The sequence below is a fragment of the Penicillium hordei genome, assembly GCF_028827395.1.
Source record: "Penicillium hordei strain IBT 12815 chromosome Unknown utg000006l_segment0_segment0, whole genome shotgun sequence".
In the NCBI taxonomy this organism is placed as follows: domain Eukaryota; kingdom Fungi; phylum Ascomycota; class Eurotiomycetes; order Eurotiales; family Aspergillaceae; genus Penicillium; species Penicillium hordei.
In genome coordinates, this window is record NW_026623147.1 from 1,396,747 (window position 1) to 1,419,983 (window position 23,237).

At 46.0% G+C, this 23,237-nt stretch overlaps 9 protein-coding genes across 9 annotated transcripts; 5 read left to right on the forward strand and 4 right to left on the reverse strand.

Annotated features, from left to right (window-relative positions):
- Positions 1–2,356: 2,356 nt before the first annotated feature.
- Positions 2,357–2,956, reverse strand: N7537_011218 (uncharacterized protein; the record flags this gene model as incomplete). Its single annotated transcript, XM_056902272.1, has 1 exon — positions 2,357–2,956. One exon carries the CDS (start codon positions 2,954–2,956, stop codon positions 2,357–2,359), a length of 600 nt encoding a protein of 199 aa, XP_056747559.1.
- Positions 2,957–4,144: 1,188 nt separating this feature from the next.
- On the forward strand, positions 4,145–4,525 carry N7537_011219 (CVNH domain-containing protein; the record flags this gene model as incomplete). Its single annotated transcript, XM_056902273.1, has 2 exons — positions 4,145–4,277; positions 4,332–4,525. 2 exons carry the CDS (start codon positions 4,145–4,147, stop codon positions 4,523–4,525), a joined length of 327 nt encoding a protein of 108 aa, XP_056747560.1.
- A 2,144-nt stretch (positions 4,526–6,669) lies between these two features.
- N7537_011220 (CVNH domain-containing protein) lies at positions 6,670–7,043 on the reverse strand (the record flags this gene model as incomplete). The annotated part of the gene is made up of 2 exons (XM_056902274.1): positions 6,670–6,860; positions 6,908–7,043. The coding sequence occupies 2 exons, from the start codon at positions 7,041–7,043 to the stop codon at positions 6,670–6,672; spliced, it is 327 nt and encodes a 108-aa protein (XP_056747561.1).
- Positions 7,044–8,474: 1,431 nt separating this feature from the next.
- On the reverse strand, positions 8,475–9,555 carry N7537_011221 (uncharacterized protein; the record flags this gene model as incomplete). The annotated part of the gene is made up of 3 exons (XM_056902275.1): positions 8,475–8,600; positions 8,661–8,688; positions 8,732–9,555. 3 exons carry the CDS (start codon positions 9,553–9,555, stop codon positions 8,475–8,477), a joined length of 978 nt encoding a protein of 325 aa, XP_056747562.1.
- A 77-nt stretch (positions 9,556–9,632) lies between these two features.
- On the reverse strand, positions 9,633–10,146 carry N7537_011222 (uncharacterized protein; the record flags this gene model as incomplete). Its single annotated transcript, XM_056902276.1, has 2 exons — positions 9,633–9,917; positions 9,964–10,146. 2 exons carry the CDS (start codon positions 10,144–10,146, stop codon positions 9,633–9,635), a joined length of 468 nt encoding a protein of 155 aa, XP_056747563.1.
- Positions 10,147–11,888: 1,742 nt separating this feature from the next.
- N7537_011223 (putative flavin-binding monooxygenase) lies at positions 11,889–13,988 on the forward strand (the record flags this gene model as incomplete). Its single annotated transcript, XM_056902277.1, has 5 exons — positions 11,889–12,504; positions 12,561–12,667; positions 12,731–13,266; positions 13,326–13,779; positions 13,854–13,988. 5 exons carry the CDS (start codon positions 11,889–11,891, stop codon positions 13,986–13,988), a joined length of 1,848 nt encoding a protein of 615 aa, XP_056747564.1.
- A 1,197-nt stretch (positions 13,989–15,185) lies between these two features.
- N7537_011224 (fungal specific transcription factor domain-containing protein) lies at positions 15,186–17,594 on the forward strand (the record flags this gene model as incomplete). Its single annotated transcript, XM_056902278.1, has 8 exons — positions 15,186–15,366; positions 15,424–15,508; positions 15,571–15,694; positions 15,740–15,840; positions 15,899–16,479; positions 16,537–16,656; positions 16,849–17,007; positions 17,062–17,594. The coding sequence occupies 8 exons, from the start codon at positions 15,186–15,188 to the stop codon at positions 17,592–17,594; spliced, it is 1,884 nt and encodes a 627-aa protein (XP_056747565.1).
- Positions 17,595–18,618: 1,024 nt separating this feature from the next.
- Positions 18,619–20,142, forward strand: N7537_011225 (putative MFS multidrug transporter; the record flags this gene model as incomplete). Its single annotated transcript, XM_056902279.1, has 5 exons — positions 18,619–18,939; positions 19,002–19,131; positions 19,190–19,432; positions 19,487–19,534; positions 19,589–20,142. The coding sequence occupies 5 exons, from the start codon at positions 18,619–18,621 to the stop codon at positions 20,140–20,142; spliced, it is 1,296 nt and encodes a 431-aa protein (XP_056747566.1).
- A 466-nt stretch (positions 20,143–20,608) lies between these two features.
- On the forward strand, positions 20,609–23,059 carry N7537_011226 (uncharacterized protein; the record flags this gene model as incomplete). Its single annotated transcript, XM_056902280.1, has 3 exons — positions 20,609–20,681; positions 20,752–22,033; positions 22,084–23,059. The coding sequence occupies 3 exons, from the start codon at positions 20,609–20,611 to the stop codon at positions 23,057–23,059; spliced, it is 2,331 nt and encodes a 776-aa protein (XP_056747567.1).
- Between the last annotated feature and the right edge of the window lie 178 nt (positions 23,060–23,237).

The window sequence follows — 23,237 nt, forward strand, 5'->3', positions numbered from 1 at the left end:
CAATCCCAAGGGTAGAGTAGTGACAGAAAGCTGGTGTACGAACAATGTATGGTATAAATGACCAATGTTGACAACTCTAACTAACTAAATGACTAAACCCGCTATTTCAACAATCTGTGCGGACCATGATGACTAACTGTAATATGTACTTTTGTATGGTATGCCTGGTACCCAATGTCACATGATGTTTCCGGTATATTACCTGGTTTTTACCATATATTCGGACTTAGTATTCGACATACCCCCCAGTTCTTAAAGCCTACATTTTCCTAGCTTCAAGAGCTGTCAATTCCTTCATTTCTACACTCTCTTCAAACAGCCTCTGTTTCTCGGATCAGATAACTGATCTCTCTCATCCCAATCAGCTCTCTAAAGAGATGCTGCTTCTGTCTTAGAAGCGCTTTCGTAAGGCCATCTACTAGCATAGCCGCAGTTAGAACCTAGTCTACCCCTAGTTCCATCGTGCAATCCTTGTCCGGCCGATAGGCTTTTACCCTGACTAGTAGACCTCCGTTAGACAATAGCCTGGATGTTCAGCTGAGTCCTCGATTAATACGAATCTTTGAAAAGAAAATGGAACTTTGAATTCTTTCGTCAGCGAATACTGAGATTTAGCGTGCAACAATAATCTGGTGTCTGCAAATGCGGAGTAAAGCATGACATGTCAATCATCCGAGATCGCAACTTAATATTAACTTTGGAAAATGGCTACAAGATATTGGTGTGGTAGATGCAGGCGTTGTGTACCCTCGACGTATGTACCTGCAGCTCTCTGAGAGATTTGTAACAAGGTTGGAACGACTGGAAACCACCACGCTCCTCCTTAGCCAAGCCCGCGCTAATTCATGAATAACCTGCTTAACTGAGCTCCAAGTAATATAATCTCACAGTTTAGGCCTAGACTCATCTAGCTGGTCTAGATTATTGGCCTTATATAGCATATTGTCGTGGTCATGGACTCATGCATAAACAAGCCATTTTTAGTTCTCTGGTACCAAGCGCGGTGTAATAGAAATTGCTGCAGCTTAAAAAAAAGAGTGGGAAAGAAGGATGTATCACTCCTAATATTTGCCTTCGGGATTCGGTTAAAATAGTAGGAAACTCTAAGCTTTCTTAGCTCGGGCATCTCGAGGGAGTTTGGCCCATGAACAAGAAGCAAGGACAAATCATTGTGGGACTACATAAGTTCGTTGGAACGGAGCTGCACGAAGGCATTGTCTGAGCCCCGTTGTGGATCAGGAACCAAAATTCATCAATAAGGTTTTGGAGTCTACATTTGTGCCCAGTCAAGCTCATATGGAGGAAACAGCTGGTGAGAGTTCGCATTATCCGATGCTCAATCTATCTGACCATAGCACCTAGAATTTGGTTCGATCTGCCTGGTAGAATCGGCATGCCAAGCCTAGTCAACAAAGTCTAAACATTGTTAGCATCGCTTTGAATATTAAATATACTATTACTTTCGTGTACTTAACACAGGACAGAGGACTAAAGCTTTTTCCCCGCAGGTTAATTTAAACTTTAGCATCCGGAACGGATGACCGCGCCAATTTCGGGTACGCCACATGACGCACGTCAATCATCCGAGTTCGCAAGCTTGCACTTAACTTCGTCCGTGGTTCAGCCATCCGTGGTTTCTTTTCACTGTTAAAGCCACCCTCCAATTGCATGCATATACCCAATTGATATCAACTGGATACAAGTAGACCTCTGCAGAGCCCGGAAAGCCCAAAGCCCAACAAGGGCCCACCGATGGGCTGTGGGCCTGAGGTAGAAGCCCACTAGTACGTATAAATATATTCCAAGTTTGAACTTCATGCGATCAGTAGAAGGTCGTAATATAGCAAATATAGAGGTCGATTTGTCAGCTCCGAGATGGGCTGGGTTGGGCTTTGCGGAGGTCTAGATATAGGCTTAAAGTTAGTCTGTACTAACGGAGAGCAGATACCTAGAAAGGGTGTGATCGGCTATGGGTCCTCTTAAAGTATATTCCTTTTGTCGGAAGGAATGGTGGTGGCGGAATTAATGGCTCCGTAGTGTTACGGAATGGCAAGGGATCTTTGTTTTGCATGCAAGAATGCTAGTACCAGTTATTTGTTCTGCTTAATGTTTGCCATAAGTTTTGTATAGATTTACTACTCTTATAAACAAATGAGGTATTGGGTAAGGGTTGAGAAACATAAAGCTGAAATTGCCTAACCATATGGCGAATGTGTTTATATCAATCACATCCAGGGCCCCCATGACTATGTAGAGGTAATCCGGTGGATAGAAGAGGCACTAAGGAAGAGTTAATGTCAGATAATCTGTATTTTAGGTCCGTTATTACTAACCTTGGCAAAGGTTCCTGTTATTATCAAATCGCACTAACGTTTCCCATTTCTTCATCCATTCGGCGGTTTTGACTTGGAGCCCCATCCATATCTGTAGCGACGACAGAAGATTGGGGCATACTTTCATTGGCATATGTATCTGTTTGATTCCTTTCAATGATCTGCTGGGCGGAAGTGTATGCTTGGAAAGCCTCCTGTAAAAGAAGGGAAATTCCGCTATCGGAGACGTGGTTATTGCCATATCTCAATAAGGTTGCTCTTTCTTGAATCAAGTCTGAAACCTTGGCTATTTCCATCATATTTTTTCTCAGTCGCTCCGGGAGCCCTCTGCCTTTAAGCAGTGCTAACAATCCGGCAATAGATGTGTTGAGAGCCCCGAGGACAGTGATTGCTAACGTGTGTTCACCGCCTGTAGGTCCCAATGCGGTAATAGCTGCGCCGACTATTACTTGCGTGATTGTGATCAAGTTGAATGCAATGCTAATAAGCCGATATTGCGTTTTCAGTTGTTTCTCCTTGCGAGTCAGCTTCTTTCGTAGGTGAGCTGTTGCGACCTCATAAGTTACATAGATCTGAGACTCGTCGTAAGAGTCTTGTGGGTTTGATTGATGAGATTCAGACATGGTGTATCGCTGGGGGCATAATACTGTTATTTGAAGACAGTCGTTTGAAGAGGGTTACGTCTCTCGGTTTTATGGCCATGAAAACGCTTTAATGACTCAGTGACGTCACATACCACTTCTCTTTTTTTCGGGTTATTATTGAAAGTTCGTCAAGCTTCATTATGCACGCTGGTGCTTGGAATCGTATCGTTCCTAGTTCTCACAAGTCTAAACTCGAGTACCTTTACGGGAGTTTCTGTGCCATGAAGTAGGCTAGGGCCATTCTTGGGTGGCTTTAATGCATGAGAAATGTAAGTTCTTTTTCTTTTTCTTTTTTGAAGTTCGTGATTACTTGGTACTGGTTCCGTGGGGAACACGGGTTATCTATAGTCTCGGCTAGGCCCCGTACCATATTCTCGTCTTCTGCGGATGAAACTTCCTGGTCCTGACTGGAGAATGAAGACCACCAGACATATCACGGTTAACCGTTTGCATCCACAAATTAGTATGGTACTTATTCTTGTGTAATTCAAGGATCACAAGAGAATATGGATGAGCGTGTTGGACCAACCCATTTGCCTCTTAAAACATTGTGATTATTCGCCGCTGGCCGTCATGGCTGAATTCATGGCCTCTTGTTTTGGTTCTACCTGTTTTATCCTCAGATGATGATGGTGCGATTACATCTATTCGTAGATAGGATGATAGTTGATCTAGCAAGGCTAAGCCTAGACCTTTAGCCATTATGTCGCGAATTCCAGTCAGTCAACTCTAGGAAATGAGAATAGAGAGAAAGAAACCTGATCTGATTGATCAATCAACAAGGATATCAAAGTTCTAGGTTATTGTGTGTCTAATAAAGGTTAGATGAATTACTTAATCACCATTCTATTGAGCATATGATATAATCATGCATATGATCAATGCACCTGACTTTCCTTTCGAGGTACAATGATGCCCTCGAGACGTTCTAGGCTTTATGATACTGATTTCTATTCGGCTTGCGCGAACTCGAAGAGATTGAATACGCAACTTAGGTCTAGAACCACAGTGGATGCGTCATCTCAAGTGCTCAAGAGACATCATCTGAGCGTTAAAACAAACTTCTCAGTATTCAAGATATAAATATTGTCTTAATCGCTAAGATATTCTACGTAAGAACACTATTTTTAAAAATCAAACCATATTTCTTGATCACAATTCCATAAGATGAATGCCACCACTGATCTTCACATCGAGCCCTGTGGAGCGGACACCTATCTCGTGGGCAATTGTATGGATAGTTCCCGACGTTGGCATCCAAGCAGGCTGCGACTGGATTCCTGCCTTGGAGATAATGGAGGTATGTGATGTATTATATTACTTAATCAATCTGCCTTGTCTGACATTACGATAGGACGCTTTCAATGGGGTGGACATGAGTTCACTGAGCGTGCCAGAAACATCACATTCAATCCCGAGGAAGGTGGTAGCCGTGTCCCCGTCCTGCGAGCTGAACTGCAGGACGACGCATTCAGATACTTGCAAGGGGATGTAAATTTAGCTGAACGAATCAATAATCGTGAAGGTCAACTGCAGTTCTCTTGGTAAGTTCTTGATTTGATCACAAATATGCAAATGCTTAATTATGCAATTTTCTAGATTTCGCCCCTCCTGACTCTTTTCCATGGAGTTAATGACAAAAATCTAAAAAGAGAACAAAAAGGAAAGAGAAGAATCAACCCCTTCGAGAATCCATTTGGTACTTGATTTATGTCACCAACCTGGTCGATACACATGACCTTAGGACCATCTCTATTTGTACTTAATTTTTTTTCCCATTACTGAATACCAAATTGTTCGCTTCTTTATTGAATCGTGATAAAAAAAATATATACCAGGGGCACACTCGTACTGAGGTTTTCTCATAGAGATCATAATGGATTGAATGATGCTGAGAAGACAACTGGAGGGCCATTAAAGACGTCAAGAGACGACGCCGGTACTAGGGGTGAACTCGCGCTTCTTGCATACACTATAGGCGATATTGTGAACGGCAGATTAATGAACAACACCCAGCCTATTGGAACGAAGGATGTAGTTCCGCATTAGAGCCAGTATACTATGCTATTGATACATTTTAGACTCTGAGAGTTGTGCCAGGAATTGGAATTTAATCGGATCAATTTTCATTAGGTGAGGCCATACATGGGCGAGTTTCTGATAAAAATAAACATGAAATAACAGATTTTTGTACAATCAGACTTCAGACTTCGAAACACGGTAATCAGGCTCACTCAGAATATTCGTTACAGCTCATCCCTCTTCTCGGGAAATGGATACAACTTCCCTGATCTTATCCACATGCTGCAGAAGAATGTGCGCCCAGGCATATCCTTTACATATACGCTTGAAGTCTATTTAGCTAGTTAACACTATATTAGGGCCCTAATAGGTTACCTAGGTTTTAGGTTATAGAATTAGACCCAAACCCCATTTTGGGTTGGGTTGGGTTGGGTTGGGTTGGGTTCGAGTTCGGGTTAGAGTGGGTTGTGCCAAAGTGTAGGTTCAACCCTAAGGTGGCCTCGCCTAGCAGAAATCTGTACGTATAGTCCCCTACGCAGGAGATACTGCTGAGACTCTGCCTATTATCCTGGCAGATCGTAGCAACGTAGTAGTCGATCTGCAGTTGAAGCTATTCTTATGTCCTAGAATGGCAATTCCCGGGGCTTGGCGGGATACAAAGATCTTTAACTTAAATTTAACTGGATGTGCCAGGCGAGACATAACCCTGTACGTCGTGATGTATAAAGAACCAAGGATATTGACATATCGTGAGATTAGATCAATGACGAGCTCCCCGGGCTCATAACCTATTAGAGTCTACAGTGTGGATGAGATCATAAAAGCAGCACAATGTAATGTATTGCGGTAGTGGAATGTTGTACAAGGTACTAAACTAGAGGAAAAGAGAGAACTAGTCTACTAGTCTACTCCTATATTGGGACAGATCATGTAACCTATGGGAGATCTCAACATAATAAAAAGGGAAATTATAGTTGAAATACTAGACCACATGATCTCAAGAGGAATCAGAGAGTACCATCGATTCTGAAGATCACAGTACGCATTAGCATCCGAATCGGCCAATGAAGTGATTTAGACTGTAATTGAAATGTGTTCTCAAAACTATCTGGTTCATGCAGGATACTGAGACCGTTGTGGTATTATTCTTTGCTTGATACCGTGAGAATCAGGCATGATGTTGATGTTTGTCAGAGCAGTAAACAACTGGCCAATCAGGAAAATATGAGCTCTGTTCTGTTATTATGTAGCTACAGTAGCAATTATACGTGTACAATACGTGACTAATAGACAAGCTGATCTATCCGGAATTATGGAGCATCCTCGGGTTTTTGTCTGACAATGTTCAATAAAACGCAGTACGCTATTAAGAAAATCAAGACTTCTTTATCCGACAAGCAAAGTAAGCCAAAAAAATCAGTTAATTTACATGTCTGCTACTGTTTGCTTCCAAAAAGAGAATCAAAGATTTGGTTTGTGGAAACATCTTATTTTGAATCCTTTTCGGATGGCATACTTTTCAGCATACTAATGAAATGTAGTAGTTGGACTACGATAACATAATGACAGGGAACTTTGGGTGTTCATAGGGTTGAAATCTAAAGAATTGCATATTAGACATTTGTTGGATGTTTATGCATTTTCTCTTTCAGCCGAAAAACTTACCAACGTTAACGGAATTCGAACTGACCATTGACGTTCGAGATCCGCTCAGACAAGTTCTTATCTGCTTCATGAAATTCACCTGCATCATCCAGCAGATCAGCTCGCAAAATGGGCTGGTGAGCAGCACCCTCATCAGCATTGAATGTGATATTTGAGGCTTTCTCGGTGAACTCATGACCACCCCATTGGAAGTCTCCTATGGCACTGTTAGCAACGATAAAGTAAATGGCACACATCACGAACCTCCTTCGTCTCCAAGGTAGCTGTCTAGTCGCAGGCTGCTTGGATTCCAGTGTCCCGTGACCTTATTGAGACAATCACCCATGAGCCATGTATCCTGTCCAACGGATTTGATGCGTAGGTTCTGGGTATTATTCATTTCGTTCGGATTGTAGATCAAAAAGGTATTGTAGATCAAAAAGTATGGCTTAATCCAGTGATTGGTGTATGCCGCAAGGGTTGGTTAGGGATTCGGCCATTCTTTTATATCCTACCCGCCAGCAAAAGGCGTTCAAGTACACGCAGATAGAACTGATGGTCGACTGAGCCTTGGCAGAGCGATGTAAGACTGTCTGGTTCATGCGTCATAGTGACAGACACCGTTGGTCTGTATAGCCCGCCTGCATTGGTGGCTCTAGAACCTCGACTACTGACTTTCAACCGCCTTCCCCAGGTATTAACTTAGAGTCTATCATACGTCACCTTAGGGGTAACGTGAGCTGATAACATGGGGCCATAGACTCTTGTTAAATTTGGCATTTGGCTCAAACGAGTTGGCTTTCCTCCATGAGCTTGTGGGCAGATGGAGGAGCATGAGCTTGCCAGTTACCCCATCATATTCCAATCTCCGAGCGTCAACATGTGAAACATCTACTTTATATTAGGTATATGGTCTTGCACATCGCACTCAAGTGGCCATTCAATTGAAGCCATGGTTATTGAAGCCATGGTAAGTTCTTTTTAAAGTTGCAAACGGACCAACAATCTTGATGCCAAAAACCATAAGTTGCCAATCTATCTAGCCCTCCGTGTTCTTGGTACTAGTGATAAACCAATTCTCCCCAAGATAGTCATTTAACCAATCTGAAAAGCAACCTATCAGATGTAGTTAATCACAAAGCGCGCCACAATGGGTTCTCCGCACCGGGTAATCCCCCGCTTGTTATACCGAATGCGCCAGCTTCAACCAATCAATATGGCTCGCTTTTGTGAAGGATAACAACTTTCTGGTTATTTGGGAGTCCTTTCTTTGCTGTGGCGGAGCTGTATAGACGATTTTATATAACCACAACGCAGATAGATAGCTAATGACATAACCTTTGGGTAACGCTGCCGCCATCCCATGACCAGGGTAAAACTTAGAAACAAAGTCAGAGACAAATTTCAAGTAAATCTCCTCTCACTAGACTTTCGCCTCCGGTAAGCGCATCCTGGAAGGCAGACAGACTGCCTTGGGTCCATGGCCACTGAATGTGGTTAGCGGAAGGGCCCACAACTTGGTGGGTCATGATTGTCGACCAATAGGATGTGTCACAATGGAATAAGGCCTCCCTAGGCCACAAACAAGAACCTTGGTTCTTGTGGTTTTTGTGGTCTGGTAAAATAAGCTGTATTTTCCCGCATTTACAGTGACAAAACATGGAGGATTGATAAATCCTCCGGTATGCCGATGTCCTTGCGCCAACATGTAAAGCAGAGCCCTCGCTCTTGATTTCTCACACAGGATTCAAAGCTGTCTCTTCCCCCTACTTTATAAATTTCCCAAACACTTGCCTTAAGAAAGGCAAAAAAGAAATCTTAGGTTTGGTTTTTAGGAATAGCCGAACGCGGGGGTCGAACCCGCAGCCTTAAGATTAAGAGTCTTACGCTCTACCGATTGAGCTAGCCCGGCCGGGCTGTTGAACGAGGCTGCAATATAATGCGTCACTAACAATTCCTTTATTTAGAGCATTTGGAGCATTTCTGGAAAAAGAAGTATCCTGGTTGGACTATGAACGTGAACCGAGGATGGGTGACTCCGATCACTGTGTAGGGAATAGAGTTTGCATGCTACCAGATTCGCTGAACCGATCCCAGCCAGTAGATGTATTCGCAGCGCGAATCCAATAGCCTCCAGACCCATTCTTCGTGACGACAGCAACAGGTGCTATCTTAACGTCCCATGCGTTTACAATCATAGAATTGACAAATATGACTGACGTTTTCTGACTATTCAGACTGGCGCTAGAGAAATTCAGACCAGTATAATCGAATGTTGTCCAGTGGGATACCACAGCACACCCTAGGTTTCCAGTGCCGCGCAGAGCTAATGTGAGAATCTTGGATGTATGATCTTCCGAGAACCGAAGACTCTGGTGGACAGATCCGGTAGATGTATATTGCAATGTTGTGAGGCGTATATCCCGAGCAATTTCAGCAACTGACTCTTCTTTCAGCTGCTGTACAGAGAACTTACACCGGAGGGCACCAACACTACAGCGGATGTAGTATGTTCCAGCCTTTGGGGGCTCAAGAAAGCGACGGAAATTGATAATCCCAAAGTAGTCCACTGGATCAAGGGATGTAGCTGTAGGTTGAGGGGAATAGATGGATTTCAGATACCATGCAGCAATAACATCGTTTTTTGTGAGTTGAATCTTGGGGGAACAGTCTTTCAGCTCCTCCTGTGATTTGATCCGTAATTCGTCAACCCATGTGCCTGGAATGTGGATAAACTTGGTCGTAAGCTCCTCAAGGAATCCCAACTTCAAAGCAAGGAGCGTCAACAGCACACGCCACACAGTCATTGCCAGCTTAAATATCCCACTATCGTAATTCTGCGCATGAGTCTGGTAGTGAAAATTGGATTCCGCTTCAGTGCACTCGTTTTTGACTTTCACCAGATCAGACATGCGAACATCCCCAGTGTCAGGCGGAAGAGCAAACAAAGGAATTGGCTTATTAGACAGTAGGTCGCAGAATGCTTTAACTACTTCCCAGCAATCATTGCCGTCAAGATATTGTGCGTGATTCCAAAGCAGAGCAAGGTAGCATCTCGTAGGAGAGTAACACGAAGGCGGAAACTGTTTGCGAGGTTGGGAGGAACGTCGAATATGAATTTCTCATCAACTGCGGATATTTCCGGGCTTTTCATGATTTTCGGCTCATGGCTATTTTGCTCCTGACGGATTGGAAGATAGGTAGCCAGTGACTGGTTAATATCCCTACTGGCATAATCGACAGTAGAACCACAAGTGAAAGACCATGGTTCTGTCTAGAAAGGATATAAGCAAGCCGTAGTAGCGGAAAAATGGACTCACATCTTTAATCAAACCACCGCCAAGTATTGGCCATAATCTAACCAACTCGGTGAGTTTTCCCCTCAAAATTGCTGAATCAAGCACGGCATCGACAATCAAGCCCGCATAAATGGTACTATAATTTCCCAAACAGTTGACAGTGTTGCAAGTATATTTCGAAGGTTCCGGGTTTGGATCATCCATTTTCAGGCTTGAAGAGCGGTGATAAAAGCTCCGAGTAAAAAGAAGGGAAGTGGGGATAGGATAGATCCTCTGTTGAGCACGCGCTCTGTGGCAGGACGAGTATAAAAGAAACGCGGGTAATTCTGTATTATTTCCATAGTTTACTACGAGTAACCTCGGAGGGGATATAGAACATCTTCTTGGGGGATTTAAGTTTGGAAGTGTTCAACATTTGCCTATTTTAGCTGAGAGTGGGACATGTGTAGTACTGACACCATATATCAATAAAGAGTACCGATATACTAGGAGTCTCGGTGTTCTGGCCGCTCACAATCAACATGTCTTTTCACTTCGGGTCGATCCTATGATCGATGGCTACATGAACCAACTTATCTACGAGGCATTCCCAATGCCTTTTACATCCCGTGGACAATCCTCAGAGAGTTGGGTACATCACAAAAGATACGGTGTTTGAAGAAAGCTGCGGGGTCTATTTGAATGCTGAAACAAACCGGACATTCAAAATTCTGAACCCATCTACGGTCGACTAAGGATGCCACACGGGAGATAACACTCTCATTAGTTCAATTACTAGGCAGAGTTTTAGATCCACTCTCACTTTACAAGTATGCGAAAATATATTAGAAAATAAGCGTCTTTGGTCGTGAATATAGGGTGTAATAGTAAGGTATAGAGTATCGCGTATAGAAGGAGAAGATACGCCGGCTAAAAAAGAGAAGTTGAAACCAAATGTTATATATAGGAAAGTCTTTCTTATAGAGTATGCTATTTTCTTACTGCCTTTATATACACTTAAAAAAGACTAATAAAAAGACATCACAAGGCCATATAAGCAAGCGGCCGACTATTCTTGTTAGTATACAAATTAAAATTAACATACAGGCTTCGAGAAGGAGGTGATACCTGCGGTGAGGCAGTATCCAACGAGAGAATACTTATTGAGGATTTCCCTGGCATGCCCTGGAAAATGCTCAAGGTTTCCTTGAAGCCAGTCAACTTCTTTACCAAGAACCCAACTCTGGATATTCCACCCAGCAGCAAGTCATGAATCGAAGCACTCTCATCACTCAAATGGCTAGATCCAAGCCCAAAGAAGGTCCACAATCAGCCTGTCACTTGTAGGTGATGGGGTGTTAACTCTATCAATCAACCTGTCAAAATTCAATCAAAATCCAATGAGAATTCAAGTAACATAATTAAGTCAGAATAGTAGGATAGGACTATGTAGGTGCTTCTTCCAATTGAAGCAACAACTCGAACCCGTGCCCTATGAAACTTGAAGGTTTCTAAAATATATTTGCAATAGAGTAAATGAGCCGAGCTTGCAGATGCCAAATTTGGCAAATTTCTAGAACCGATCGCCAGATTTTCCTGTTAGGGTCGATCCGCTCGGCAGACCTGCCTCGAAGTGGTCAGCTCGGGGGATATTATTCCGATCTTCTCAGAATCTCGGGGAGGAGGCCGGGGTGACTGACGTTAGGCGACTCCACCTGAACATTGCGTTGTACTCCACGTTTTCTAGCTGCCCATCGCTCGGAGGCACGCCGTGGAACTCGGCTCAGTTGCCTAAGACCTTACCCGGCAAAATGGCAATAGAGGGGAAGACAGGGTATAAGAACAAGGGTTCCTACAAGGGTCTGCAATTGAAGCAGAAAGCATACTTCCGCCTCGCTGCCTGAAACATACCCTTATAACGCCTGTTCAAGTTAGCAACTAAGCAAATCCATTGAGCCACCCTCAAGATGGCAACAACATTAACCGGTGGAAATCCACACATTATCCAACTGCCCAAGACACCCTCCGACGTACTCTCCGACCCGAAAAGCATCGCCCAGCAATGGCTCTCAGCTCTAGAAGTCCAGCTCTCCCGTTCAGAAAACTTAAACATCAAGGAGCTATTCCACGCTGAGTCCTGGTGGCGCGACATGCTGGCCCTGGACTGGGACATGCGCACCGTACACTCAGCCGCTGAGATCCAAAGCTTCCTGAGCAAACGACAGGCTAGTGCACAACTGTCCAAGTTCCAATTACAAGATAAGGGCAAGTTTCAGCCACGTCTAGAGCAGGTCGTCGACGGGTTGAGCTGGGTGTCTTCCATGTTCTTCTTCGAGACTGCCGTTGGCACAGGAACGGGCATGTTGCGCTTGACCCAGGCGGATGATGGAGTTTGGAAGGCGTATGCTATGTACACATCGTTACAGGAGCTCAGCTCCGCTCGGGAGCCACTCGGGAAGCGTCGAGCTGAGGGGACGACAGAGTCGATGCCTGGTGGTCTGGCTGGGGGCACATGGATTGAGCGCAGGAATCGACGGAAACAATTTTTGGATGAGGAGCCGACTACTCTGGTTGTTGGGGCTGGTAAGGATTCCTTCGTGAAGATGACTAGCTATAATTGAAATGCTAACAGACACTAGGCCAAGCTGGATTGAACATGGGTGCCCGTTTGCAGAGCCTCGGCGTGTCGTGCTTGATTGTCGACAAGAATGAACGTGTTGGAGACAATTGGCGTAACCGGTATCGGGTAAATAACATCGGAGGAACTTGATCTAAGTGATGAAGAAAATGCTGATTTATCGCGACGCAGACACTTGTCACGCACGATCCAGCCGAATTCACACACATGGCTTATCTGCCCTTCCCACAGAATTGGCCGCAGTTTACACCGAAAGATAAACTAGGTGACTGGTTTGAAGCATACGCCAACATTATGGAGTTAAATATCTGGATGCAGACCTCAGTCGTCTCAGCGGAGTACGACGAAGGTGCAGGCCAGTGGACGGTTATCCTCGCTGGCGGCGATGGGTCCCAACGTGCCATCCGGCCTCGTCACCTTGTATGGTGCACAGGACATTCAGGTGAGGCGAAGATCCCCCCCTTCCCGGGACAAGAATCTTTCCAGGGCAATGTGTACCATGGCAGTCAGCACCACGATGCGTCGGAGAGCGATGTGTGTGGCAAGAAAGTTATCGTCGTCGGAACTGGTAACAGCGGCCATGATATCGCGCAGAACTATTATGAGAACGGCGCAGACGTCACTATGCTGCAGCGCAGTGGAACATATGTTATAACTGCCGACAAAGGGGTATTTATGATGCACAGTGGGATGCACGAGGATGGCGGGTACGTTTTCTTATACTCAGATCTCCCAGATTCACGTCACATTAACACCAACATTGTAGTCCACCAACTGAAGAATGTGATATCGCCTGCGAGAGTCTCCCTTGGCCTGTTCAATTTGCTTTGAGTGTACACATGACGAAGAAAATTGCCGACGCCGAAAAGGAGACCCTAGACGGACTCCGGCGGGCTGGCTTCGAACTTGATTTCGGGCCAGATGGAGCTGGTATTGCACGCGCATACTTTACCCGTGGCGGAGGTTATTATATCGACGTCGGGTGCAGTCAGCTTATCATCGATGGCAAGATCAAGCTTAATCACAACCCGGGCGGTATCAATGGCTTTGGGAATCACGAGCTGCTTTTGGCCAACGGTGATTCCCTGCCAGCGGATGTTGTTGTCCTTGCCACTGGATACGATAATATGCGCACGACGGTGAGGAAGGTCTTGGGTGACAAGGTTGCAGATCGGTGCTGCGATGTTTGGGATCTGGATGCAGAAGGAGAGGTTCAAGCCGTAAGCTGCCATTAACTCATCTCGAGACTGTCACTTGTGATCTTCCCTAAATACATGCTAATTAAACCGTTCAGATGTGGCGCCCTAGCGGTCATCCGGGCTTCTGGTACTTCGGCGGAAATCTCGCCTTGTGTCGGATCTACTCCAAGTTTTTGGCACTTCAGATCAAGGCTGTCGAGTCTGGAATATCGAAGGGCATACGACAGTAGGTGTAGGGTTGGGATGGGGGACTTCACTAGAACATGCTTTTACAATTGTGTAAATTGCATTCGTTGCATAATGGAAGATTGATATTGCAATTTTGACGCTACCATTTTGAGCCAGTAATATATCAGGGCAAGAATATTTGGCCGCTTATCCGGCCACCTCGATGATATAGGCAGTTGCCCCATAAACACATACCTGCGAATCCATGTCACTGTCGTCGAAAGGGCTCGATGGGATCACCCAGGCATGGTCGAACCGAACGGTGACCTTGGGTCCGATGGCTTCTGGTCCAGCATAAAGCAGTGTAAATTGTCTCGAGCTTCAACAAGTGTGGCTGTTTTAGATGGAACTTTGTCTCTCCTGGTAATTGATTTACTGGTTAGCAAAAACACAAAAGGCACTGGGGATGCTCTGGTTTGACTGACACTTAGTAGTTAATTTTAACTCGTGCAGGGCTTCCGCCGAACAAGCGGGGCGATCGTGGATCTATTCCCAGATCTAGCAAGCAGCATATCCTGGATCAACAGTCTCGTCCAGAAAATCTCTCCAAATCGAGTGCTCGGTGGGTGTGAGCTGGGTAGATTCAATGAGCCGGATGATTACGTGGTACCTGTCGAGTGAAGCCATTCTCAAGGATGAGCGAAGGGGCTGCCTACAACACTATATCACAATATATAATGTATATTTTGTGGTGGTTTACGTCTCTCTGCTATTAGTCTGACTGAATGAGGTTGAAGAGTCGATGATGGACTACTGAAGTCAGACCCTTGACGGTGGTAATCCATGTAACTGTCCTCCCTTGGTCGGATTGATCCGCCAGAGATCCGTCGTTCTCTTTTTAGAGTGGGGGGACCTTCATTTTTTTGTTTAAAAATGACATGCAGATTAATGAGCTCCAGTTCTTGGAAAAGTTTGGATAATTTCGTCTTACACCCGCCACACGAGGCATTGTTGTTGACCTTCCTAAAATAGAAGAGCTAACCGGGCACGTGACCGGCTTTTCCGTCAACCGGCAAACATATCCCCAACAGGCAGTTGACAAGTATTAGAACCAAGCCACAGTCTTCGATCGATACGCATCGGCAGATCTTTGCTTCTGTTACCAGTGGGCTTGATTGGCCGGTGTTTTGTTGTTAGATTGGAATAAGAACGGGCAGTCATGAGCGAAAGAGGGTCGGAAATCGTCTACCGGGCGGAAAATGTCCCGATACGGTTCTTCAAAGCATGTCGATGGTGCAGAAGACAAAAGATGCGATGTGATGCGCGTAGCCAAGTCCCTTGCTTCCGCTGTCGCTCTGCCGGCCGGGACTGCATTTTGGATCCGATCGACAATGGCCGACGACGAAGCGATCGTCGGAGAAAAACAACAACCCCCGCAAGGTGACAATTGAAATATCGATCTTGCATATGAAAGCAGCCAGCTAATGAATGCCGCAGAAATCAAAACACTGCTTCGCCGCTGGATCCTAGGACCGGATATCACACTCCGACATCAAGAGATCAGGGCTTCTCACCTGCCACTGTGCAAGATGGTGGTTTTGACACTCCGATTGATTCTTTGCCCGATTCTACTGGATTAAGCAGCCTCCAGCGGTCTTATACGTCTGATGCGAATGGACCAGAGTCTCAGCAGCTCAGCCCTAATGAAATGATCGCGCCTGCATCAGCAGTACACTCTATGTCTGTGAATCTGCTAGGCACCAATGATGTAAGTCACAGTCAGACCAGTTACAGAATGGCATACATCTAACAGAGCAAGATATTTATGGAAAACTCAACTAAGGGCGATCCCAGAGGAGATGTCGTCGCTAGAGGAATCGTTAGTGAGGAGCTTGCTCGTGTCATGTATGAGAGGTATGGTACTAACAGCAAAAAGGAAACTGCGTAATCAAATCTAACTGCTTTGCTACAGGTTTACGGGCGGATCGAAAAACTTTCTTCCTCTTTTTGATCCGATCAGAGACACATTCGACTCTGTCCGTTCAAGATCCTTGTTTTGCTTTACGGTGATTATCTATCTGGCTAGTCGGGCAGTGACAGATTTGCGCGGAGACACACATATGCAGCGTGTGCTACAAGATGAGGCACAACGTTTGGCCGAAGACAGCTTCTTCGAGCGGCCCACCAAACTAGAAACAGTTCAAGGGATGATTCTCTTAGCTGCTTATTCCGAAAAGACATGGTTCTCTATTGCTCTCATTCTTCGCACCGCTCTGGATTCTGGATTAGAGAAATCTTTGGACACTCTGTTGTCCCAAGAAAATGTACCTCGGAGTTCGCTCTCAGCTTCTATGGCTGAACGTGAACTAGTATGGAAGACAAGAACCTGGTTAATCACATTCATATTGGAGTTGGACGTTGCATCTGGCACAGGACGCAAATCACGCATTGCCGAGGTTGATGTGGTAAAGCTGCGCAAATTCCTTGACTATCCACTATCACTGCCGTGTGATATGCGCACTGTGTGTATCATTGAGCTTCATCAACTTCGAGGTAAAGCGAACAAAGCTTTAGATGTGATTTGTCTGTCAAATGGCTAACACGTGGCAGGTAATTCTCGTGTGATTATTGATAACACTTCAAATATTGGCGATATTGTGTCTACAGAACTACCGGCCATTATGACAAGATTACAAAACTGGTGGACGACGTGGGACGAGATCCATGAAAGTAGGCGTCTCTTTCTTGCTTTAAGGCACCCACAATCTGGATGAATTCTGACTTGAACAAAACTCGAAGACAACGGTTTCCACATAGGGGCCTTTCAACGCAGCAGCCTCAAGCTTATGCTTCACTATGCCAGGATTTTTGTTTTCTGTGCTTCGCTGGCAAGGATTCAAAAATTACAACCATCGTACACAGATTCAGGCCCCGAGACGCTCGACCAGAATGTGATGAACCTGTGGCAGTCCCTTGTGACGACCATCATGGAGCAATTAGGCTTTTTGATCAACGAACCATCCTATCGTTGTCAATTACCTTGGGCGCCAACGTATCCAGCTCTCACAATCGCTTTTGTCAGTAGGTTGATCATTTCCTCGATCAGCTACATACAATTTGCTAATACAGCCTTAGCAACATTCGCTCTTCGGATCGCCAGATGGCGTCCGAATCTGATCAATCAAAGTCTTCTACTTGAAAGAGCGGAAAAGATCTGCAATTTCCTCAAACAACCCCCATACCCCGACATCCATCGGACTGTCTCCATCTTCGTGAACTATGCACGCGCTTTGATTGCCAGCCAACGTCCGCAGAGCAATCATAGTACAGATGTACCCATCATGTCCGATCAAAATGAGGGCCCAACATTCGAGGGATCTAATAACCCCATGATCAACAGCCCGCCTCCATCGGGGGTGGGTCCCCTCGACGATCTCCGCTACAGAACTGACCCGACCATCCAGGCCGATAAAGATTCAAATATGGTCTCAATGCCAAGTAATGACCCATCTGCAGTGGCCAGAGCGCCGGTATCTCGGCTATCCGGCACAATGGAAGCACCCAACTGGACTGTATCGAACTCTATTGCAGATTCTTTTGGTCTATTTGAGGAGGGGCAGAACGATATCTTCGATTTCCTACCTATGATGCCATCGATGCCACAGTAATAATAACGTAACCAATACGCTTTTTATTGAAGTATTAGATCACTCCAATGCCACTGTTCAAACTGAGTAAATCACGCAAGCCCCAAGCTCTAGCCTCGCAGATCAATCCTCATACTTGTTTCAACGAACAACAGATTGGGCCGCAACGCGCAACGCAGTATGCTTCTTTATTCACATGTGTTTAGTCCCCTAGGTCTAGATCTCCACTCAAAACGGAGTTATAGCAATCAATTTGTGCGTCGCGGGCAGCCATCATGTCCGGATCCCGCCCGGCGCCGTGAATGGATTGCCCTAAACCCCGGGGCCGGTACGGGACCGGGTTCCCGTGCAAAAAAAATGGAAGTATACCAGTTTCCCATTGGCTTGTTCCCTACTCCAACATAATAGATAGAGGCATTATGCAAGACCAACAGGTTCTAGGCATAATGAGTCAAAGAATTGTCAGGGTTTTCACTATGGGTCCGCTGGTTGCAATGGGGAACTGGATTATTTCTATACGGCTTATATAGAGCTTCGGTCCTCATCTACCGGAGCTTTTGAGAATCAGAATAAAAGCAGACTTCCAATCCTCTTCCATTTTGTTCTAGTTTACCCCACATTTGATGTTGCAATATGGCGTCAGAAACGAAACAATCTTTAACGGCTCAGATAGCCGCCATTCTTTCTTCAGGTGCGGTCAACCTGAACTGATATTTCACAGTCTGCTCTAACATACATTAGGCAAGAATGATGGTTCTGACAAGAGGTCCATTGCTTCGACGGAGAATAATCAAAATCCAAATGGCGATTACCAAATAGTTAAACTGTCTCAAGATGAACTACTTGTCGAGTTTCAAGAGAACTCACCAAAAAACCCTCCAAACTGGGCATTTGTACGCACGTCTATATGTATCGTGAAGAAATATTCACTAACAATGTTGAAACCAAATAGAAGAAGAAGTTCTACAATGCAGTTGTTGCGCTATTTATTGTCCTCAATAGCGGCATATCATCCGCACTTCCTAGCAATGCAGTCCCCGCTATCATGCAGGACTTCCACGAGTCCGGAGGCCAGCAAAAGGTCTTACCAACTGCCGTCTTTCTCATTGGCTATGTTGTTGGACCCTTGCTATTCAGTCCATTGAGTGAAACTATTGGTCGGAAACCCGTTCTCATCTGGTCTTTCACTGTTTTTGTCCTCGCTACACTTGGTTGTGCTCTGGCGCCAAATTGGTCCTCACTTCTCGTTTTTCGGACTATTTGTGGCCTTATGGGGGCTGCACCTCAGACTGTTGTCGGTGGTATTTATGCAGACCTGTTTTTCGATCTGCGAAGTCGTGGTCGTGCCATGGCAATGTATATGTCGGTATGTTATGATTACCTACTTCTACGGGTGGAATGTTTGAATAGGACTGATATGTATTCCAGGCTTGCAGTTTCGGTCCTATTCTAGGTCCGATTATCTCTGGGTGTTCGGTCAAATATGGGTGGAGATGGACTTTTAGGATCGACCTGGTTCTGACGGGTATTACCTGGTTGGCTCTGTTCTTCACGTCTGGTATGATTATCACTTGTCCCGGCAAATCGGGGCATCAACTAATCTCAAATCAAAATAGAAACGTTTGGCCCGGCACTCCTGAAGCGGCAAGCTACCAAATTGAGAAAGGATTCGGGATCCAATCGATACTTCTCACGTCAGGAGCTCAACCTAGATTCGAGATTCACTCCGATGGAGATTATCACTCGTCCCATCACGATGCTCTTCTTTGAGCCTATCATCACCTCAACATCCATCTATATCGCCATCGCATATAGCCTGGTCTTCTTTTATTTCCAGGCCTATCCCATCATCTTTGGAGGTAATGCTCGAAACTGTCATTGATCCGTGTACAATACTAACAATACATCGACAGGTGTCTATGATTTCACCGTCGAACAAACTTCCCTCACATACATCCCGAGTACGTCCCATCTCTGCTCATCTATATCCCCCGGACACGACTAATCCATCACAGTTGGCGTTGGCGCCGCATCTTCCGGCTTCGTCGCTCTCTACTACGACATGATCTACGAAAAAGCCAAGAAGCTTAACAAAGTCTGGACCTCCAGCCCAGAGTACCACCGACTCCCCATGTCCTGCATCGCTGGGCCATGTCTAACAATAAGCATGTTCTGGCTCGCCTGGACAGCAAAGCCCACTACGCATTGGGCAGCGCCTGTGATGTCAGGGTTTATCTTTGGGTTCGGATTCCAGACTATCTTTATTTCGCTTCTTACGTACGTAACCGACGCATACAAAATCTACTCTGCTAGCGCCCTAGCAGCTTCCGTTATTGTGCGGAGTATTGCTGGAGCACTTTTCCCGCTGGCTGCGGAGCCGCTCTATAAATCTTTCGGGGTTTCGTGGGCTACTTCCCTCCTTGGCTTTATTAGTCTGGCTTGCATTCCGATTCCTTTTGCTTTGATGCGCTGGGGTCCTTGGATTCGGGAGAGAAGTCCCTTCTGTCAGAGGTTGATATTGGAGGAGAAACTCAGGGCTAGTGGGTCGAGTACACCTGAGCGGGTATAAAAGCATTTCTTGTCTTTGCTTTTCTTTTTTGCGTTTTTGCTGTGAATTTCGGGATTCTGGTTTATTGGCCAGGAAATAATTTGGTACGAAATAATGACTTGATACCTAGTTTATAATGAAGACCACGATTTATAGTCTATATAAATTCTCTGTTCCGTATATTCCTGGTTGTTAGTTCCCCTTTTAATATGTAAGAGATATCAGGCAACATTTAGGGGGCCAACGTTAAATAATACTAAAGAATTAACTAACTAAAGAAGACTAGAATAAAAAAACTAAAGCCAAACCCCATTGAGATTTAGATCCAATAACCCGCACTAAATTGAAACTTCACCAACCGGAACGCATAGTTGCCTCGCGACTTTAAAATCACCTCTCTCCACTTTCGAAAGGTCCGGGATCGCGTCGTGGTTTTCTTGATCTTGACTTTTTTTTTTTTTTTTTTGTTTATTCCTCACCACTCACAATGTACTCACATCTTGAAGCTGAAGGCACTTCGGTCACTATCGCTCATTGCAAAGCACAGAACCTGCCAGTTGGTTCGCGAACCCCTCAAATCCCCAACATTTCAGTGTCTATAATAGTACTAACCGGACAACGCCGATCAAGTCGATCGCATTCTTGAGCCTCAAACCATCGCACATTTTCTTGAGTTTGCGTTCGGTAAACCCCTGCCCAATGGTAATCAGCCCAATATCGAGCGCTTGTCCACAGAGGAAGCAACCTTTATCCAACATGACCAAAACTTTCCCCCGGACTCCAATGGCGAGCCCATCATGACCAGTGTCATGGCCCGCATTGGCTCTGAGCGAGATTCTACCCGTCTCTGCATGGTCGGAAAGAACATCCAATCCCTCAAGTCTCGTCTATGGGAGGGCATCATCCCTCTAAGCGATCAGGTGTGGCAGGAAAAAGGTCTCGACCAGCCCGAGCATTTTGATTTTGCCTGTCAGCATCTATCGGCCGTGATCGCCGTGTTCCAGTACTTGAATGAACCAACCGTGCGATTATATCTTCGCGACACGTTCAATTACATCTACGATCATTGGACGGAGCTCGACGCTGTTCTCAACAAGCGCAGAGCAGAGCAAGATAAAAAGCCCGTTAGTGTCGCAGGTCTCTGGACAAGGTACATGACTGCGCATTTCGAGATGATGGCCGAGCGCGCCCATAGGTGGGTTACTGTGCATGTCAATACACTACGAACTCCATTGCTGCGAGCTCTTTTGGGGTATCGGCCACCGGGAGGAGATGGCGGCCCGTTAGCCCAGCCTGATGCTGTGCAGTGGAAAATTACTGATTCCCTGCACATGCTGACGGAAATCGCCGCCAATGCTGATTTTACCATCATGATCCCCATGAACGGTTACAAAGGGTACTGGGCGGATGCCCCGCGGCCCGGCCCGGCAGCTCTTCATGCGGCGAATCTGTTAACGAGAAGTAAAGCATACCATGAGCGTTTGAGGCTGCTTACTCGAGAAGCTATCTCTCTTAATGCACCTGCGTGGATAGGTTCAACTCCTACGTCCGGAGAGTCGTACCATGGGACATCCTGGAGCCAGATTCAAGGTCAGAATAAATTGAGGAAAGAGGTGCGTGGTGCACCTCTTGAACCTATTCCTCGCGAGCCTTGGATCGCTGCTTGTGCGTCCAATATGGAATCTGGAAAGAAGGAGGGAAAGGACGAAAAGTACGGGTTGGTTGTGTATCGGTTGACTTATGGGCAGACGGAGTCGGAATGGACAGAATTCGTTCGCAAAGTGGAAGCTCATGTTTCGGATTGGGGCAAAGGTCAAACAGGAAGTATTGCTATCAAGGAGCATTTAAAGCTCCACTGGCTAGATGGGAAGGAATTGGGTATTCCCGAGGGCGACGTCGATGCATCTAAGCAGTGAGTGTACCCCCTTCGCTCTTGCATTTCGAAGCTAACAATCCAATCAGACACTTCAAAAACACAATAGAGGGAAGCGACGACTGGTCGAAGCTAGAAGATGGCGCTTTCCTCGTCGTCGATTCTGCGTCCTTTGCCTCATACACCACCAATTCCTACAGTCCCGCGGCCTCCCGGCTCATTGCCGGTGACTTCACCGGCTTCCTTCTCGCCGTTGACCCAGACTTCGACCCAAAGGAGGGCAGCTCACGACCAGATGAGTCTCCAGGCTACAGCGGACAGATGCGAATTCTCGGCAGTCTTGTGTGGAGTGATCTCTACTCCCTACTCACAGCGCAGACATCAGACCTCGAAGACCACTGGCCATTAGCAAGCGAGCACCCAAACATGGTATATGTGGGCCCAACAATCCCATGGCAGAGATTTATCTGGCGGAAACACAGCGAGATGCGCTGGAATCTCCTTCGAGCGGTCATAGACCATGTGAAGCTCAACCAGGGAATTCCAGTAACGACGCAACCACCCCCAGCCCAAGCTATATCTGCAATGACGTCCCCTACTGCAGCTACATCTACGGCTGTGTCATCAGTTTCATCAGCGAGGGATGTGCCACCACCCCAAGCCCAAACTACATCTACAACAATGCCCCCGACGGTAGCTGTATCTACAGCCGCGCCAGTAACCTCTCCTGTTCCCTCATATACAACAGCCGCAGAACAGGATCCCGTCAGCAACGCTTCTGTGCCCTCATCGACACCACCCATCGAAGAGGCTCCCGTCAACGACCCCCTCCGCACATTTATGCTCGCCGAGTTTCAGCGGTACTTACGCCATCGGGGTCACCCGCGGCGGGCGGCCATGGTTGATGAGCTGCTCCGTCTTCAACCAGGTGAAGAGCCGGATGCAGGCCGGCTGCGGCAGTTAGTGGACGACGAGAATCAGCGGCAGGAGCAGCGGAGGCGAGATGGCCTAGGTGAGGATGAGGAGGCTTCGGGGGAGTATCGACCGGACTGCCCATTGCAGTAATCAGGGCTGAGTTTGTTTAATTGTGAATATTTCCCATAATAGGATAAAATGGATTAGCCCGCCGGCTGGGTTAGAAAGAAATTCATACATACAGATCCGACATGAAAAAAAAAAACGGAATACTTTCCAGAGATCGCAGTCTACCTGGGAAAATAAAGCATCACCATCGGCGCTAGCA